Source organism: Magnolia sinica, chromosome 2, assembly GCF_029962835.1.
Source record: "Magnolia sinica isolate HGM2019 chromosome 2, MsV1, whole genome shotgun sequence".
Classification (NCBI taxonomy): domain Eukaryota; kingdom Viridiplantae; phylum Streptophyta; class Magnoliopsida; order Magnoliales; family Magnoliaceae; genus Magnolia; species Magnolia sinica.
In genome coordinates this window covers 65,519,563-65,539,676 of record NC_080574.1, presented here as the reverse complement: position 1 = coordinate 65,539,676, position 20,114 = coordinate 65,519,563, and the positions used below count along the sequence as shown (strand labels likewise).

The following is a 20,114-nucleotide window of genomic DNA, read 5'->3' as shown; positions in this document are numbered from 1 at the left end:
GGAAGAAAGAAATAACAGATGTTTTAGGGATATCTCCAATCCCACAGGGGTTGTCTTGTTGAAGGCAAAGTAGAGTTTAATTGAATGGGCGACTCATGTAGATTCCCTGAAGGGCTACGATTACCTTTTCTTAGGTGTTTAGTTTTGTCTGCTATCTCAGCGGGCTCTTTTCTTTAAGTTATAATCCTTTTTGTTTTTTAATATAATCGTCATCTTTCTTTAAAAAAAAAAAAAAGATCCAAAAAAAAGAAATTCGCACAAAAATTGTGCAAACTGTCTCAAAACTTAAATAAATCAAATGTTCATAAACTAAATTCAAATTAAAGATGCCCGATGAGCCCCGATGATAGTGCTGTGAAGGTGGTGTAATGAAGGTAGGCCGTGACGATCCAACGGTCCAAATGTCTCCTTTAAGCAACTTACACATGTCACGAACACATGTGTAAGGTCTTCAACCTTTAGAGACCCGATTCGTACCCGTCATCTAAATACATTGACACGGGTAACACACGTCTCCTGCATTGATATACTTTGAATGGCCTGGTGTCTGCATCACTAGGTCACTTTGGTTTTACACCAAGTGGACTCAGTTTTGCATCGAGTTCCAGAAATAAGCCTTTCTACCGCCCAAATCTACCTTGCATCTTATAAGCTATTATCTTGGAGGCATCCATCATACACAACACCTTCCCCCTTTTGGGCCCCACCACAGTAGCCGATATCGAGGAGGTTGCTGACCCTACCATCACTGCTGCCTCCATAACTGTCATTGGTGACGGAGAAGAAGTGGAGAAATTGGGGTTTTTTTTTTTTTTAGATACAGACATACAGTAGCACCCACACTCACTCGTTTTCTAGAAGAGTCTCACTTCTAGGCTTTTTTCCAATCCCAATGGAAAAAAAGAGTAGGCTTTTCAATCAATCGAATAGCTAGTATTTTTGCTCAATATAGGCTCACACAAACATATATAAGGAGTTCAAATCCACTCAGGATTGTTGGTAAAAGAAAAGGAAAAAAGAAAGAAAAAGAAGGACAAATCAACCAACCTACTCGCTATCCTAGTAAAACAGATAAACAAAAAAGTAAAATGGATTTTTAGATATAACCATATGGACTGGTGTTGGACAAACCTACAGTTTGGACTGGGAGTCTATCCACACATGTAGAACCACATGTGGGGCCTAACCAATGTCTTCCGCACTATTTAGAGTTTATCTGCTTATGACTATGTGCCTAAAAAATTCCAGGCCACCTGACATATTGAAGAGCCTGATTTCCTAATCATGTATGCTATGGAGTTCACACCCCATTTTGAGGATTGCATGTCCTGCACCATTCCCCCCTGGTTTGACAAGCTTGTCCTCGAGTTTGCGCTCATCAGCTGCCACTTGTTGCCTTTGTATCTTATCTTTGTTGTCTTTGTCGGGAGCTGGTGATGTGGTAATCACCAAACCCTAGATTAGCAAGTGCTATTGCTTCTTTCACCTTGTCACAGGCCAAGACCTTCACTTTTGTACATCTTACCACTGATCTTCAAGCTGTCCACTCTGGTCGTTGTTGTGATGAGATTAATCTGTCTATCTCAGCTTTAATACACTCAATATTTGCTGATCTGACTGCAGAGTTGTCTCTCGCATTTTTTCTTACATCCACAAACAACTCGCTTTCTGGTCCATCATCTGATCTATCCATTGATACATCAGGTGAGCTTCCGTTGATTTGTCGATCAATTTATCAAATGACTCAAAGAGTCTAGACATTTGATAGATCTAACAATAGATCCATCAGTGGATTCATCTTTTTCACCACTTAGGATTGTCACACTTTTTTCAGGCACTTCTTTCATTGGATCTTCATGCTGCCTTTCTCCAAACAGCTTAGATTTCATCATAGCAACGGTTTATTATGATCTTTCGTTGATTTGTCGGTCCATTCATCAATTACTCAAGAGTCTAGACATTTGAAAGATCTAACAATAGATCCATCAGTGGATTCATCTTTTTCACCATTTTGGATTGTCACACTTTTTTCAGGCAGTTCTTTCATTGGGTCTTCAGGCTGCCTTTCTCCACACAGCTTAGATTTCATTGTAGTAACGGTTTATTATGATTTATCACCATGTAATGAGATCCATTGACCTTTGTTTCTATGCTGACTGTCAGTAGTGTCTTTTGAGTTAATTCGTCTTTCTATTCTTCACAACATCTCCCCCAACATCTCATTTAAATATGTCTATGTCATCTAGGAACTATCTGATATTCCACAGTGAGTCAGCATTTCTTAATAACCGAGGTATCGAGGTGGTATATCGTGATAGGTGGTGGAATACAGATAGGGACTGTTGTAAGAAGCATAGGAGCAACTGCTCATCGCAGACATCTCAACAAGATCAAGTAACTAGAATGGCCTTATGAGATGTGAAAGGTGGGTATGGACTATGGAGGTTATAAGACAGGCAACCAACAAGTCCCGACCAGGAATGGCCTGTCATAGGTGTGAACTTCTGGTCATCTTATGGATAGATCATGCTCAGTTAGAGATGGGATTAGGTGTTGGGCTTTGGTGCAGATGTGGGGAGTTTTTAGGCAAGCGGGATTGACTTGAATTTGAATTAGGGTTGTCAATGGGCTGGGCTCGGGCCTGGCAAAATCAAAATTTTGAATAGGCCTAGCCCGAAAGTTCAAAATCCGGGCTGAAGCCAACCTTAGGCCTGGCCCGTTGTGAACCCTAATATGAATTGGGGCTAAAATGCAGAAAATAGACTATATTTAGGGTTTTGATTACAGGCTATATTTGGGCTGAGACATGGGTTGATTGGTGATGCAGGGACATGTGATTGCCTAACCCTAAATGCATGTATAATCAGGTTGAAGAGATTCAAATAATAAAATTAATCAACTAACTATTTATGATCAAGGGGATTAAGCAAATCTCAACACAAAGATGAAATCACTCTGTCAAAATTATGCCCCTTGGCATAAAATAACATAAACAATAAAAAAATGGAGGATCTGGGGATATGAAGATATTCTAGATCTAGCATAAGCCAGTCCACAATCAAATTTGGATCCGATTCTCCTGACTAGCCATCCCTCTTTTCCGTTCAAACCAAAAGGGAATATCCAGAGAGGAACGAAAGAGATGAAGAAGAGTTGGGTTCGAGATGAAAGAGAGTGCAGATTCTAGGGCATCAAAGAAAAGAAGACGGTTGATTCTTACCTTTTCTTGCACCTCGAAGATCTAGAAAAAAAGAAAATTTAAAATCGCGGTGGAATTCTCAACATCCAAGGACCAATCCTGAAACCCTAATATCTTTGGTAAAAGAGGAAGAAGGCATACGAATTCTCATCCATTCACTAATAAAATAGGATTTCTCACAGTGTATATATAGGCCACAGAAAAAAAACGAAAAGTGCACTAAAGCCCTTGAAAACAAGTAAAAGAATAAAAAGACGCTTAAAACTAAAACACCCGCATGACAGAGTGTGAAATCCGCCTCATGGGCCTGCGGTTAGGGTGCGATTATGCCGCTTCTGCACTTGTAGTGCGTCAGAAAATGGGTCTGTTGGACCTGGCGTCTATCCACATCAACTCCTCCGCTCCGATACTCTGTCGGCGACGCCTCCTCCTCTGGAATACTCTAAAGGGTACATTACTGATGTCCGCATCAATTCTCCCTGGATAGAAAGAATTCGTCACTGGGAAAAGTGAACTTCTGTATCTCTCGAGCAAATCGCGGTCGATGCGCTGCAGTTATCTTTATGATCCAAAAGTTATCTGTAACAGGCCTGTTCCTCCATTTGACTAGGAATTTCTGGAAACCTTCGGAACAAGTGGAAACCGCCTCAGAGTCCAAATTTTTCTTTATCTCGTCTATTCTTGGTGCAGGTGGAAGAGAAGGTTAGATGGGTACAGGAAGGTCAGGCTGTGGCCAAGGTCCATATATAGGGGGATCTAGGAAGAAACATGGGAACATGTAGATAGAGGTGATAGCTCGTGATGGGCAACTAGATCTTCTACATTAAATGTAGAACTGATGCTTATAGTAGCAGGGATATTAACAACATAAGCATTAGACATCAACCTTTTCACAATTTTTTGTGGGCCTATGTTACAGGCATGAAGCTTCTTCACGGATCCCGGTGGAAACCGATCAGACCTAATACAAACCATGACATTATCTCTAAGTTGAAATTATGACATTATCTCCAAGTTGAAATTCTCTAAATCTCCCATGAGTGTCAACAAAAAGTTTATAATGTTCATTACTTAAATTAATCTTCCTCCTGATCTCACTATGCAATGCATGTATATGCTGGGTGAAGGATTCTCATAACTCTGAAGGATGCTGTGAGGTAGCCATGGAGATTAAATGTGGTGGCTCGGGGTCTAAGGCCTAAAACAATTTCAAACGGGCTCATTCCTGTGGACTTGTTCACTGAAGAATTATATGCGAACTCTGCTTTGGGAAGAACAGTGTCCCAGGTCTTATTGTGGTCTTTTAATCAAATATCTCAACAAATTCCCTAGGCTATGGTTCATTACCTTTGTTTGACCATTCGACTGGGGATGATATGCTTAAGAAAACTGGAGCCTCGTACTCAAAAGATGCCAGATAGTCTTCTAAAAATAACTAGTGAACCTAGTATCTCTATCAGACATGATGGATCTAGGTACTCAATGAAGTCGCATAACCTCCTGAAAGAATAATTTAGCAACGTGGGAGGCATCTGAGGCCTTATAACAAGGTAGAAAGTGGACCATTTTAGAAAACTAATCAACAACCACGAGTATGAAATCATGCTTACGAATAGTCTTAGGAAGGCTAAGCACGAAGTTTATACTGATATATTGCCACGGGGCATGTGGAACTAGTAAAGGAGTATATAAACCTGTATTTTATTTCCCCTGCTTCACCAGTTGACATGTCTGGCACTATCCTACAATCTTAGTCACATCTCGCTGGGAGATTAGGCCAATAAAAGAGATTAGACACAAGGGCAGTTATTTTATTTCGACCAAAGTGACCTCTCATCCCTTCGGCATGCAACTCCCAAACTAGAAAATCACGGAGGAATGTGTGGGATACAGAGCTTGTCCCCTCTAAAAAGATATCCATTTGTAAGGACGAACTCCACACTCCGCGACAACGGGTCACTAGACAATGATGCATAAATGATCTCAAAATCAAGAAAGTTTAAGTACTCACCCTTGAGTTGCTCAAAGCCTATGACTTCAATGCTCATGACTGCAACGTCATGACATGATGGCTAAGTGTGTCAGCAACCTTATTCTCTTTTCCGGCCTTGTGCTTAAGCACGAACGTGTACTCTTGAAGAAATTATACCCACTTGGCATGCTTAGGGCTCAATTTCTTTTGAGAGCTCAAATATTTCAAGGCCTCATGATCAGAGAACATGATGAATTCTTGCAGTAATAAATAATGCCGCCAATAGCGCAATGATCTCACAACCGCATAGACCTCCTTGTCATAAGTGGAGTAGCGTTGTTTAGCCTCATTCAGCTTCTCACTAAAAAAAGCCATAGGATGTCCCTCTTGGCTTAACACTCCACCTATGACAATTCCTGACGTGTCACATGCTACCTCAACAACTTTGGCAAAGTCAGGTAGACGCATGACTGACACTTTTGTCATCTTCTTTTTATCTTAGAAAGCCCGTGCCGCGCATTTAGTCCATTGAAACTCCCATTTTTGTATGCAATCTGTGATAAGAGCCATAATCAAGTTAAATCCACGGATGAACTGCCGATAGAACGTAGTTAGGCCATGAAAGTTTCGCATGTCGTGTATGGTACGCGGCTCAGGCCAATTGACAATGGCCTTCACTTTCTCAGGATCTGCAGACATACCCTCTGACGACACAACGAACCTTAAGAAGATAACTCGGGAGGTCAAAAAGGAATACTTCTTGAGGTTCGCATAGAGCTTTTCTGCGCGCAATGTGTTGCTGAATTGCCTCAAGTGCTCGATGTGCTTGCTAGGGGACGTACTATAAATGAGGATATCATCGAAGTATACAACTAAAAACTTGTCCATAAAGGATCGCAGTACCTCGGTCATCATTCTGAGGCGTTGGTTAACCCGAAAGGCATAACTAGCCACATGTACAACCCATCTTTTGTCTTGAAGGTAGTCTTCCATTCATCTCCTAGGCAAATAGGAATTTGGTGATAACCACTCTTGAGGTTAATTTTCGAAAAAAATAGTAGAGGCGGCCATCACGTCAAGCATGTCATCAAGCCTCGGTATGGAAAACCGATACTTGACGGTGATCTTGTTTATAGATCTACTATCGACACACATGCGCCACGTGCCGTCTTTCTTAGGCGTAAAAAGTGCGGGCATGACACACAGGCTCAGACTCTCACAAATGAATCATTTTTTAAGCAATTCATCCACTTGCCTCTTCAACTCGGCATACTCGATGTGGTTCATTCTGTAGTGAGGGTGGTTTGGTAGGGTCGCCCTTGGAACAAGATCTATCGCATGCTGAATGTCTCGCATCGGTGGAAGCTCATCTGGAAGGGGAAGACATCCTGAAACTCCTCTAGGACCGGACGAACCTCCTGGGGTATCCCCATAGCAACCTTGGGTGTACTCTCCCTAACCAGTAGGCCGTACACCATAGTCCCCATCTTGGTCTCTCTCTCAAACTCCTTAGCATATATGATGTGGAGAGATTTCGACTGCTGTGCCCTTTAACTCTTAGAACCGCTTGGGGACGCAACATTTTTTGCTCCTGTGGACGATTTGGGAGAGAACGGGCTCAAGACGAGCTTCTTTCCTCAATGCTTAAATACACAATTATTTGAATGCCCAAATAAACACAATTATTCGTATGCCCGAATATTGTGACATCTTTGTCATAGAGCTATGGCCTTCCTAAGATTGTATGATCAACATCTATTGTGACCACATCACACCACAACTTGTCCTTGTATGGTCTAAACTCAATCGGAACAAGGCATTGCTAGGTCACAGGGAGGGATATTGCATCCACCTAAGAAACTCTGTATGGGTTGAGGTGATGGACTAGCTTCAACCCCAGGCGACTCAAAGTAACTAGGGAAACTACATTCTCACAGCTCCCGCTGTCTATGATCACTTTGCAGCTCTTTTCTCCCACTTGGTGTAAGTGTGGAAAATGGTAGTTCTGGGCAAATCTTCGCTTTCTTTCGTCTGGGTCAAGGCGCACCTCACCACTGCAAGTGGGATAGTCTCCACAGTATCATCCTTAACATCACTAGCTGGTTCAAAGGAGGGTATAATGATCTCCTCATCATCCCAGTCACCATCAACTTTATCTGCCACTCTTGTGGGGTGTTTGGAAACAAAGGTAATGCGCCCACCCTTATTTGAACACTCGGCAGCAATGTGACCCATGCCACCACAGTGATAGCATTACCCTGGCATCGCGGGCCTAGTACTTGGTCCAACCATATTGTTACTACGATTTTTGATTTTTGTTGACTGGCTGGGTACCAGGTTAAGCTCTGGGTTGAATTCTGAACTGGGGTCTCGCTTCCTACGGAGCTACTCTAGGCGTAATAGGTCGAAAATCAATCCCTTTCACATTGGACTGGCGCACACAGTGCTCCAGTTCCTGCACCACTTGGTAAGCATGTTCCAGACCGATGACCATGTGAAGCGTGAGCTTCCGCTGAAGCTCAGGCCCGAGGCCCATACGCAAACAGGAGAACTATAATAGAATCCTCATCCACATCGCACCTCATCATGTATTTATTGAGCTTGGCGATGTATTCCGTCATCGTCATGGATCCTTGTTACAAAGTGTGCCATTGATCTAACAACCTTTGCTTGTAAGAAAGGAGAATATACTTCTCTCGCAACAACTCTTTCATCTCAATCTAAAAGAGAACTAGCTCATCTCTAGATCGCTTGCGGCGACGCTCCACATTTCCCCAATATAGTTTTGCCTGGCCCACCAATTTCATCTTGGTGACCTGACCCTTTGTCGGTTTGACAGACCGTGCCACCCAAAGAAGTGGTTCATGTTTACTAACCAGTCGGAAAAAACTTTGGGTCCAATCACCCATCAAAACCGGGGGTGTCAACCTTGATGCCCTTCATGACCCTAGCGATGGGGTCCTCGTGCTCATGGTATCTCTGAGGTTGCTGAAGACGCACCCCATCGTTGCCCTCTAATGCGGACACTAGGTCATTCAAAGTATATCATTGCAGGAGATGCATTACCCGTGTCAATGTGGTTAGATGATGGGTATGGGTCGGGTCTCTAGAAGTTGAAGACCTTACACGTGTTCGTGACATGTGTAAGTTGCTTAAAGGAGACATTTAAATCGTTGGATCACGAGGATGGTGTGATCGGACCGTTGGATCGTCACGGCCCACCTTCATTACGCCACCTTCACGGCGCTATCATCGGGGCCCATCATGCATCTTTAATTTGAATTTAGTTTATGAACATTTGATTAATTTAAGTTTTGAGACAGTTCGCGCACAATTTTTGTGCGAATTTTTTTTAAAATTTTTTTTTTTTGGTAGGGGTATTTTGGTAATTTCATGTAATTACGAATTTATAAGAGTTGCCCTAAATCTAAAGCATTTCATGTTATGTTTATGAAAGAAAAAGAAAGCTTTTTGCTTATGACGATTTCATCTTCGACTTCCAGTGATTGGAAGAGTGCATGAGGCCCAGGGAAGTGATTTCTCATCCTTTATTTCTCTTTCCTTTTTTTTTTTTCTCAAGGTACTCTTTTCTTTAACCCTATTCTCTTCATTTTCTTCTAAAATCTTTAGATCTAGAAGCCGATCCTGTTTCTTTTTATCTAAATTATTAGATCTTAAAAGATTTTCATCCCTATATTTACATATTTTGACATTCTTCAAAACCCATCACCCAAAGCCTAAATTTGAAGAACCACCAATTTTTTTCTGAATTTTTCAGATTTCCTAATCTAGAAAATTCATATTTTCTGGGTTAGAAAATCCACTTGGATCGTTAGACGGACCTATTGCAAGACGAAAGTTCTATTTTTCACTGGATCTGACTAAATTCAGATTTTAAGATTCAATACTTTGTGTTTGTGATGGATGACCATAATTATTGCTGCATTAACCTTATTTCTTTATTGTGTTTATGATGTATAAGGTTGAATTTTTTTTATTTGTTTTTAAAGATTGCATAAATCTACCACTTTCAAATACCACGTTCATTTAAGGTTGGATTAGGCCGTCTTACATCAATTTTTGGTATCAGAGACTAGTTCTTGAATTGGGTCGTCTTAAATCGAGTTATCAAGAGTCTAGAATTTTTTATTTTATTTTATTATTTTTTCTTTTTTTTCACATTTGCATCATTCTAAAGGTTAGGATCATTGGTGTCCATAGTCTTGTGTTAAAACAATCTCCTAGAGTCGTGTTTTAGGAAAATCTAAGTTGAGTCTTATTGCGTATGCCCACTCGGACTGGTAGAGGGTTTGGTCTACACTCGATCTTAAACATGGAGCAGTTGACTGAGATGATGAACACGATCAACCAGTGTTTAGCCGTCATTGAGGCGCAGTCTAGGAACACAAATACCCATATAGATCAGATAGAAGCGTCCTTGAGAGAAATCTCCGACATTGGAGGGGATGAACAATCTCACGTTGAGGGAGTGGTTGAGGAGCGGGTAAGAAATCATGGTAGAGGTCGTGGAGCATGTGGCCGAGGGGTAGGACGTGGAGGGGCGCGAAATACTCAGCCCGTTGTTGAGTCTCAAGACCGTTATGATGCCGATGAGAGGGTCTTAAAGAGTGTTAAAGTAGATGCTCCTAGTTTTGATGGGCGTCTTGATTCAAAGGCATTCCTTGATTGGTTAGCGAATATGGACCATTATTTCGAATGATATGAGATGTCTGAGAACCATCAAGTGCAGTTTGCAAATATGAAACTTGTGGGTCAAGCGAAATTGTTTTGGACAAATATGGAGCGTAGAATCGAGAGATCAGGAGGTGTCCTAGTTGCACATTAGGTAGAGACAAAGGAACTATTAAAAGAAAAATATCTTCCTCTCTCTTAATGTCAAAAGCTCCTCGATCAGTGGCAAGCATTACGCCAAGGATCTATGTTGGTTACAGATTACATCGCAAAATTTGAGTACATGATACAGTGTGATGTTCAGGAGGATCCCTTAGTGACGCTGGCGAGTTTCAAGGTGGGTCTTCACATGGATCTGCACAGTGAGCTTATAACCCATGTAGTGGGTGACTTGGATTAGGCTTACCAAGTTGTACAGGAGTTAGAGCTTTACCTAAAGTCTCCCGTCATGAGGCGCTTTGAGTCCCGAGACACTAATGTTAGATTTGGTTTTCAGGGAACCAAGTCTAATGTTGGAAGTCAGCCTAGGGCGCAAGTTAGTGCACCGCCTAAGCCTAAGGATGATAAGGGCAAAGGTGTCCTTGGTGCCAATCCTAGCAGTGGTAGTCACTTGAAATGTTATGAGTGTGGAGGTACGGGTCATTTCGTATACCAGTGCACGGCAAAGACTCGTGAGAAAGCCTTAGTCATAGACGAGTCAAATGTAAATGCGGATGGCATGGGTGATTATGAAGTTGAGGAATATCACCCAGGATAAGTGCTAGTGATTATGAAGAAGAAGAACCAGAGGCTGCACCACTAGCCGTAGTTAGATTTGCTTTAGCGAAAGCCTAGGAGAGTGATGATTGGCGCAAAAGCACAATTTTCTACACGTTTATCAAGAGCGGTGACAAAAATTGCAAAGTCATTGTGGATAGTGGTAGTTGCACCAACGTGGTCTCTGTTAGCACAGTCACTCATTTGGGTTTGAAGCCCATCCCTCACCCTCAACCCTACAAGGTTTCTTGGGTTGACATGTCTTCTATGCCTGTGTCCTAGCAATGTTTATTCCCCATCCAAATCGGTTCATATAAAGACATTGTGGTGTGATGTTTTACCTATGGATGTCGGTCACATCATTCTAGGGAGGTCGTGGTTATATGATAGAGATGCCACGATTTTTCGTCACTCGAATGTGTGTACATTCACGCATGAGGGCAAGAAAATCAAGATTAATCCGTTGCCACCTAAGAGCCACACGAACAAGGCTAGGGATGTGAAAACGAGTGAGTCAAGGATGTGAGGAAATATATTCCGAAGTCTCTACATATCATAAATGCAAAAGAGTTTGAGAAAGAGACAGGATGATTCGACGGTTTACGCCCTAATGGCTAGGGAAGTTACACCCAAGGTTCACGTAGAGTTACCCCCTAAGGTGACTCCGGTTCTAGAGGAGTACAATGATTTATTCCCTGAGGATTTACCGGATGAGCTTCCACCTATGCGGGACATCCAGTATGCTATTGATCTCGTCCCGAGGTCTACTTTACCAAACATTCCTCATTACATGATGAACCCTGCAGAGCATGCAGAGTTGCATAGGCAGGTAAATGAGCTCCTGTGAAAGGGTTTCATCCGTGAGAGCATGAGTTCGTGTGCCGTACTAGCGCTATTAATGCCTGAGAAAGATGGTACGCGGCGGATGTGTGTGGACAGTAGGGCCATTAATAAGATCACGATTAAGTATCAGTTTCCGATACCGAGGCTTGATGATATGTTAGACATGATGGCTAAATCCACCATTTTTTCCAAGATAGACGTCGAGAGCGGGTATCATCAAATACGCATACGCCTAGGAGATGAGTGGAAGACAGCCTTCAAGACAAAAGGATGAGTTGTACGAGTGGTTGGTCATGTCCTTTGGCTTGACTAATGCACCCGATACTTTATGCGCGTGATGACCTAGGTTTTGAGACCCTTCATGGGGAAGTTCTTAGTGGTTTATTTTGGTGATATACTCATATATAGTACCACTAAAGAGGTTATATGCGAACCTTAAGAAATGTTCATTCATGTCTGATAGGATTGTTTTCTTAGGGTTCATAGTGTTGTCTGTAGGGATGCGAGCGGATCCAGAAAAAGTCAAGGCCATAGTTGACTGGCCTGAACTGCGGAACATACATGATGTAAGAAGCTTTCATGGCTTAACAACATTTTATCGTTGGTTCATTCAAGGATTTAGCACTATTATGGCTCCCATTGCTGATTGCATTAAAAAGGGGGAGTCCATATGGTCTAAGGCCGCAGATAAGACATTCAAAGATATTAAGGGCAAGATGATACAAGCTCCCCGTCATGCGTCTTCTAGATTTTTCTAAAGTCTTTGAAGTAACGTGTGATGCTTCAGGCGTAGGTATAAGAGGAGTACGAAGCCAAAAAGGGTCATCCAGTTGCCTATTTCAGTGAGGAACTGAATGAGGCAAAATAAAAGTATTCCACTTATAACAAAGAATTTTATGCGGTAGTGCAGTCGCTATGTCATTAGCGTCATTATCTTCTACCGTAAGAATTTGTCTTGTTTTCTGATCATGAGGCTTTGAGGTATTTGAATTCCCAAAAGAAGTTTAAACCAAGGCATGCTAAGTGGGTAGCGTTTCTTTAGGAATATAAAACCGGGATCGAGAACAAACCAGCCGATGCCCTTAGTAGTAGAGTGACATTGCTTAACTCCTTGAGTGTAGAAGTTGTCGGGTTTGAGCAATTGAAAGACGAGTATCCCATGTGTCCAGATTTTGGGGGAATATATGTGTTACTCTTAGGTGCCCAGCATAGCTCGGATGAGTTCGTGCTCAAAGATGGCTTCCTGATGCATGGACATGTGATAACCTAACCCTAGATGCATGCATAATAAGGTTAAAAAATATTCAAATAAATACACCAATTAACTAACTGTTTCCAAACAAAAGGATTAGGTAAATCTCAACACAAAGATGATTTTATTCCATCAGGATCATGCCTCTTAGCATAAGATCACGTAAACAGTAAAAAGGGAGGACTTCAGGATATGAGGATATCTCAGATCTAGCATAAGTCAGTCCACAAGTAAGCTTGAATCTGATTCTACTGACTAACCATCCCTCTTTTCCGTTCAAACTAGAAAAGGGTATCCAGAGAGAAACCTCTTTTCCGTTCAAACTAGAAAAGGGTATCCAGAGAGAAACGAAAGGGGTGAAGGATGAGGGGTTCGAGATGAAGAAGGTATAGGTCCTTTGTCGTCAAAAGAAAAGGAGGATGATTCTTACATTTTCATTCACCTCGAAGATCTTAGAAAGAGGGAAACCCGAAATCGGGATAGAATCCTCAACACCCAAGGGTCAATCCTGAAACCCTAATCTCTTGAATAAAGAAGAAGAAAATAGACGAATTCTTATTCATTCAATAATAACGAAACTAGGGTTCCTCACAACATATATATAAGCTATGGAAAAAGTAAAAGTGCATTAATGCCCTTGAAAACAAGAAAAATAACAAAAAAGTCCAAAACTAAAACACCCGTGTGGCAGGGTGTGAAATCCGACCCATGGATCTGTGGTTAGGGTGTGGTCATGCCGCTCCTGCACTCATAACGCATCAGAAAATGGGTCTGATGGACCCAGCGTCCATTCACATCAACTCTTCTGCTCTGGTACTCTATCAGCAACGCCTCATTTGGTACACTTTAAAGGGTGCACCACCGATGTCTGCATCAATTAGAGATGAAAGAGAGTACGGATTCTAGGGCATCAAAGAAAAGAAGACGGTTGATTCTTACCTTTTCTTGCATCTTGAAGATCTAGAAAGAAGGAAAATCTGAAACCGGGGTGGAATCCTCAACACCTAAGAGCCAATCTTGAAACCCTAATATCTTTGGTAAAAGATGAAGAAAGCATACTAATTCTCATTCATTCACTAATAAAATATGATTTGTTACAGTATATATAAGCTACAGAAAAATAAAAAGTGCACTAAAGCCTCTGAAAACAAGGAAAAGAACAAAAAGACATAAAAGTAAAATACCCGCACGACAGGGTGTGAAATTCACCCCATGGGCCTGCAGTCAGGGTGCGGTCGTGCCGCTCCTACACTCGTAGTGCATCAAAAAATGGGTCTGATGGACCTGGTGTCCATTCACATCAACTCCTCCGCTCCAGTACTCTGTCGGCAACGCCTCCTCCTTTAGTACACTCTAAAGGGTGCACCACTGATGTCCACATCAATTAGGGAAAAGAGCTAGGTTATCGTCATGGACTGATTTATGGACATGTTAAGGGCTGATTGGGACAATTTGGGAACTGGTTTCATAATTAGTTAGGGCCTGTTTAGATAGGAAGAATCTGAAATGTGGTCAGGGAACCAAGGGAAATAGTAATTGACAAGCAAAACGGTGGAATTAAATCCAGATTCCTTTGTTTGTTTTGCAAGGCTATTTTCCATGGAATTCAAGTTCATTTTCTGTTTCCTTCTTTTTTCTTTTTTTGTGTTGATTGGTATCGTGTAAACTGGGAAAATCTATGAAAAATCTGTCAATACTTAAGTACTACAGAGACAACCATACACAATGGTAGACGGTATTTAAAAACATGTTTGTGCACATCTACCTATCATGTATGGGGTGTTGACACACTGTACAATCGAACCATTGAGCAAGATTACATTCAGATGGACATCAAAAGCAAAGACCATTTCATCATAGAATCTGCCAATACAACTGTGCCTGTTGATCAGCAAGTTTCATAGCATTACTATCAGATTTCCATGTGAGTTACATCAGTGAACAGACAAATGATGCAAAAACAGAATCTTTATTGAGTTAAATAGTCAAACACCCATTTCATCAAAATATGATTTCGAATATTAAAAAACAAAGATTGAAATAGACCATTTGCATTTGCATTTGCATAAGAGAAATAAACAGCTCATAAATAAGCAAACATTGCAGCTTGGCACAATTAAACAAAAAAGCAATCATAACAGCCAGTCTTCTGCACCACATTTCTTCACGAAGAATGGGGGTGATGCACTGTTATTGAGTATCTGATCAGATAAAGGATAATTCATCATCTCAGTGCAGCCCGAGACCCTTTTGCAGCATGAGAGCATATAAATATATGCAAAGGCTGTAACATTTGTATTTGTCAAAAAAGAAGAAAAAGAGACCAACATTTGTTGCTTCTGTGGTGAATTAACTTCATCATCCTTGCCTTTGACTGTCGTTGGAATTTTACAGCACAAGCCACATATTCCTTACCTGTTGATGCAAAGACAGTCTGGGTGAAGTGATGAAATGGCATGCAGTTCAATGTGATCTTCACAATAGTGTTTGTGTTTGATCAGACCCGCACCAATCCACCATCAAATTCCCAGAACTCAGCCGCATAGAGTCTGTTTTTAGGGTTTTTCATGACAACAATGTGAGTAGGAAACATGTGTCATTTTGTTAGATTATAGTGTTATGAAGATTAGGATTTCAATTGGTTTGATTAAATTGGGATCTGTAACTGAGAAATATGAAATTTAGTTCTTATGGAATGTCACCATGGGAAATCCTTGGAGAATGGAACCATTCAAAAAACCATAATGCTAGTCTCTTTGGGGAAATGATTTCAAGTAATAGTAGCGAGTTGCCAAGTTGAGGGAGACATTTATGATGCCTGCCCTTCTTTTTTATTTTTGTATTTCTTTGCAGGCGGCTAGAGAAGGGTACATTGCAATTATCATGCCAAAACCAGCAGATTGGCTTAAGATCAAGAGTTCATTGTTGAAGCATGAAGATTACAAAAAATTAAGAGGCCTTTGCTGAATTATTTTAAGGTATTTATTTTGCGTTTGGTTTGGTAATAGTTTGAATTAAAATAAAATAAAATAAAATAAACCAAGTTGGGTTGGCTTTCATGGCATGCTGCATCATGGAGTGCTTGTTATAGTTCTGATAGAAAATTGCCATGGTTGTAGGACTCCATTTTCAGTTCAGCGAGAGTGATTCTGCTCATTTCACATTGTTGCGCTATTCTTGGAGGTTGAACTTCTGGTAAAATAGTAAATCAAGCTCTCTGAGTATTCATTCAATCAAAAATTCTGAAGTGATTATGGCAAGGAGAGATTGCATAGGCCAGTCATGCCTTTAGTTAGCAACATTCTGTTTTAAACTATGTATTTTTTTAAAAAAAAATTGATTCAACACTTAAAAAACATTTTAGAAGATCAGCCCTAGAAAAATCATTTTTTGGGAATTAAAATCAATTTCTAAAGAAAGAACTCATTTGGTTGAAAGAAAAAACTTTTGTATGTGATTTAAAGACGGATTGTTTTCATTCATTGATAAAATTGAGCGGAAAGTAGAGGAATGATTCGGAGAGGCAAAGCATGATATCAAGTCTCTATTTCATTACCAAGTACATTATTAGTGATGCACATTGAAATTCAAATGATTTTAATTGACTCCAAACCACATTAAACCTGAACTCTTTATTCTCGGATCTTTCGATTGATTTTTCGACCTGCTTTTTAAGGATGAAACCCAACTATACTTTCGTACCTTTCTTTTGGCGATATTGTTAACTGTGGTCACAGAACACTTGTGCAAGATCCCAGCCAACAATTAAGTGGGGCTGACGGTGAGCATGGGGTCATTGATGAATCGGGCACTTGACTAAGCTAGTGGGCACACCTGATGGGAAACTAATGTACAATGAGATAGAAATCACCAATGACCTATAATCATTGCATGTGTGGCACACCTGATGGGGAACTAGATTGGATTCTGTGACAGCATATTCTCATTGAGCACCACCTGGTATGTGGCTAGGATATGATGGCACCAATCCATCTCAATTTCTCCTTGCATGGATAAATGTCACAAATTCACCTCGTCAATCTCCTTGCATGAATTACGGTAGCTTCTCTTATTGAAAATTTCAATGTCCTTTTATATTGTTGGTTAGTATCTGAAGGAAATTTACGCAGGTTTTGGAACCTTGTTTGGAAGAGTCACGGGTGATGATGATTGCTGGAAGTGGATGGCGGCCAAAATCTATTCAGATTCGATGCTCTAAAACACAGGGTATTATCATGCTGGTTTTACTTTGTTTGTATGCCAAGAAGATTATAGCAAGCTATCCTCTATCAATGTCTACATTCCTTTTTTTTTTCCCCTTTCTTTTTAAACTTGGGCAAAGGAAAGCAAGAGTGATTAAAAGAAAGTAGAAATCAATCTCAATTTTTTGCACAATAACACATTTGAATTCCTACTTCACAAGTATAGTTTTGGGCATATTAGGCTTGGTAAGTATTCTACCTTTGGATAGGTGTGCGTGTGTGGGGTGTGTGTGCGTGTGTAAGCTTGTGTGGGGTGTGTGCGTGTGCTAAAAAAAAAAAAGAAAAAGTATTCTACCTTTGGATAGGTAAACCTAGATGGCTACCAATTTCATGGTAAAATGGTGCTTTGATTGCCTGTTGAAGGTAGCTACTGTAAGACCCGTCCATTCCATACCTTTTCTATGCATGTGTGCGCGATCTTCGGCGCCTTTAGTGAGACTTAAACTGGCCATGCATAGTGTCCATCCAGCTGACCGGAACCTTGAGACCCATGTCATATTGACCACCCGGTCGCCGCGATCGTGGAGGTGCCACCTGCATGTTTGTGCGATGCTCCGTTGGTGAGGAACACCGTGAAGAACTCTCATCTTTCATGTGCGCATGACGCCCTACATTCCATTCCACAAATGTATGCAACACATGCTTTCCACACATGCACTATACCACACATGGGTGAGAGAATCTCTACCCATGTGTGTGATTACATCACTACCTCTTACCACCCCTCTACCATGTGACAAAGTCAACACTCGTGTCTCCCATTTCCATACGTATGGAATCTACAGTCATGCCTCATTATCCTTCCTAAGTGTGGATTAGTTCCCCTAATCATGTATTAGCCTTTAATCGTAGCCTAACCTCAACCATGGTCATTTTTCTACCCTTAACCCAACCATAACCCCATTCCTTGGTTAATTCTCTGTAAAAATCCAACTCTTAGCCATTTTTTCATCCAACACTGTGAGAGAGAGAGAGAGGATTAATCTTGGTGGGCCGTCAACCCCATCCCTTCCACCATCAACTTTATCCTTTTATCTCAACCATCCATCTTGATCATCAAGGTGAGTACACCCCCTCATATGTATTTTTGGTAGGTCATCTCTAGATTGATATATGATAATGAATATGATGATGAGGGACCCCCTGATAGTGGGCCTACTATGATATTTACATGCCTCCCAACTCATTCAGCAGATCCTACACTCGTGGGTGAAGGGGAAACAAAAAAATCTGCTTGATTTGGAACTCGTGTGGGACCCACTGACCATGGGCCCCATCACGATGTTTATCCACCTACATAATGTCACAAAGATCTAGATGGAGGGGGAGCTGTACAAATATCAACTTGGTCAGCAAGACATTTGGCCCCACCATAAGCCATTGTGACGTTTATACACAATCTAATCGTACAGATTATGGACCCCTCTGATCAGACCCTTACTCTCTCTCACACACTCTCCCACGTGCCCACACATTCCAGCACCCTGCTGCATTTGGGCCACTTGGTCGGGCCTATTATAGGCCCTTCTTTGACGTATGTGTTATCCAAACCGTCCATCAATCTTATCAGAACATTTTAGGCCACAGACCTAAAAGAATGGAGCTTATCAAGGCTTAAGTGGATCACACGGTTGATTGAAGGCCTACCGTTGAGAATCTCAAGTACAGCAACAAAACACAATAATAGTAATAATATATAATAACATGATAATAATGTTATAATAAAAATAAATAAAATATTATTTGAGAGGACGTCTTCTATGTACGTTGACGTTTTCTCTGGACGTTACAAAGTCCAGAGAGAGAGAGAGAGAGATAGTCCGTTGAAAGGATCTCTCTTGGGATTGTTCTGGGAAAAAGGTGAGAGGCCATAGCAGGTAACACGATTATGTATACGTTAGATCCAAGCCGTCCATCCACTTTTCCTTTTCATTTTAGGTGGGCCACACTGAAAACCAGGCCGGTCCAAACTTCTGGTGGACTGTACAACATAAAACACTGAGGATTAAATGACTACAGTTGAACCCTTCCTAGGGCCACCCAAATGTTTATTGCCATCGCCATAGGCAGAGAGCACCATCCAGACGGTCCAGACACCCAGCCCAAGGATGAAGGGAGAGTGTAGCCTCCACTCGTGGGTCCCACCGTAACATATATGTTTGATCCATACCGTCCATCCATTTCAGCAACCTATTTTAGGCCATTAGATTAAAAATGAAGCCGATCCAGATCTCTGGTGGACCACCCATAGGAAACAGTGGCGTTAATGACACCTACTATCAAAAGCTTTCAAGGCCCATCGTGATGTGTGTATGTGATCAAACTGGCCTAAGTTAGGACTCTTGGGTCCATGGTGAGCTGGGTGAAGAGGTAAACGGAGTGGATCATTTCAATGTGGGCCCCAATCAATAGAAAATGCAAAAGAAAAGAAAAGAAAAGAAAAGAAACGAAAAAAAAGCTGTACGTGCATGGCATTACTGCCAGCAGGATGGTGCAAGCCCTCCTGGGCAAGGAGGGGTGGCCCACTCATGGGACCCATCATAATGTATGCATCTAATCCACACCGTCCACTGGCTGCACCAGATTATTTTAGGCCATGGGCCAACATATGAGACAGATCAGACCCATCAAGGCCTCCCTGTTCATCCAATTCATGGAGTAGATCCTTTTGGAAACAATTCATAGATGTTGAAACATTCCACGGCCCATCAAGGGCTCCCTGTTCAGCCAAACCAGTCTCAGGAAGATCCTATTGGAGCTTATTCGAACTAGCCAAGACGGTAGATGGAGTAGATCATCCACTTGAGGCCCAGCCTTATATCGTGTGCAAACAAAATAAAATACGTCAGTCTTGTGGCGTGAACTGGGCCTACTCATGGGACCCAACATGATGTATAAGTGTTTAATCCACGCAGTCTATCAGTTTTGCTGGATCATTTCAGCCCGAGTCTCAAATATAAAGAAGATCCAAATCTCATGTGACCCACACCACTAGGAATAGAGGACTAGTGTCGTTGTCGTCTGCGGCCCACCATGTTGTATATGTTTTATCTACTCCGTCCATTCATTTTAACAGCCTATTTTATGGCTATGTTCAAATAATCAAGCTGATCCAAACCCTGTGTTTGCCGTAAAATC

The 20,114-nt window shown here is 41.4% G+C and overlaps 1 protein-coding gene and 1 long non-coding RNA gene across 3 annotated transcripts in view; both read left to right on the top strand.

Moving 5' to 3' along the window:
• Positions 1-16,985, top strand: part of LOC131237167 (uncharacterized) — a 35,049-nt gene extending 18,064 nt beyond the window's left edge. Inside the window, exons 6-8 of one of the 2 annotated variants that reach the window (XR_009167078.1) lie at positions 15,568-15,692; positions 15,834-15,909; positions 16,845-16,984. Coding sequence is in view for 1 of the 2 variants with exons in the window: in XM_058234837.1 (XP_058090820.1) it covers positions 15,568-15,681 (114 nt within the window). In the remaining variant the exon portion in view is untranslated. Of the gene's footprint in view, positions 1-15,567; positions 15,693-15,833; positions 15,910-16,844 lie in introns of both variants that reach the window. The other variant, XM_058234837.1, reaches the window with a different exon arrangement.
• On the top strand, positions 12,877-14,830 carry LOC131237168 (uncharacterized). The gene is made up of 2 exons (XR_009167079.1): positions 12,877-13,005; positions 13,056-14,830. It is a non-coding gene; the product is annotated as an uncharacterized LOC131237168 (long non-coding RNA).
• Positions 16,986-20,114: the final 3,129 nt, after the last annotated feature.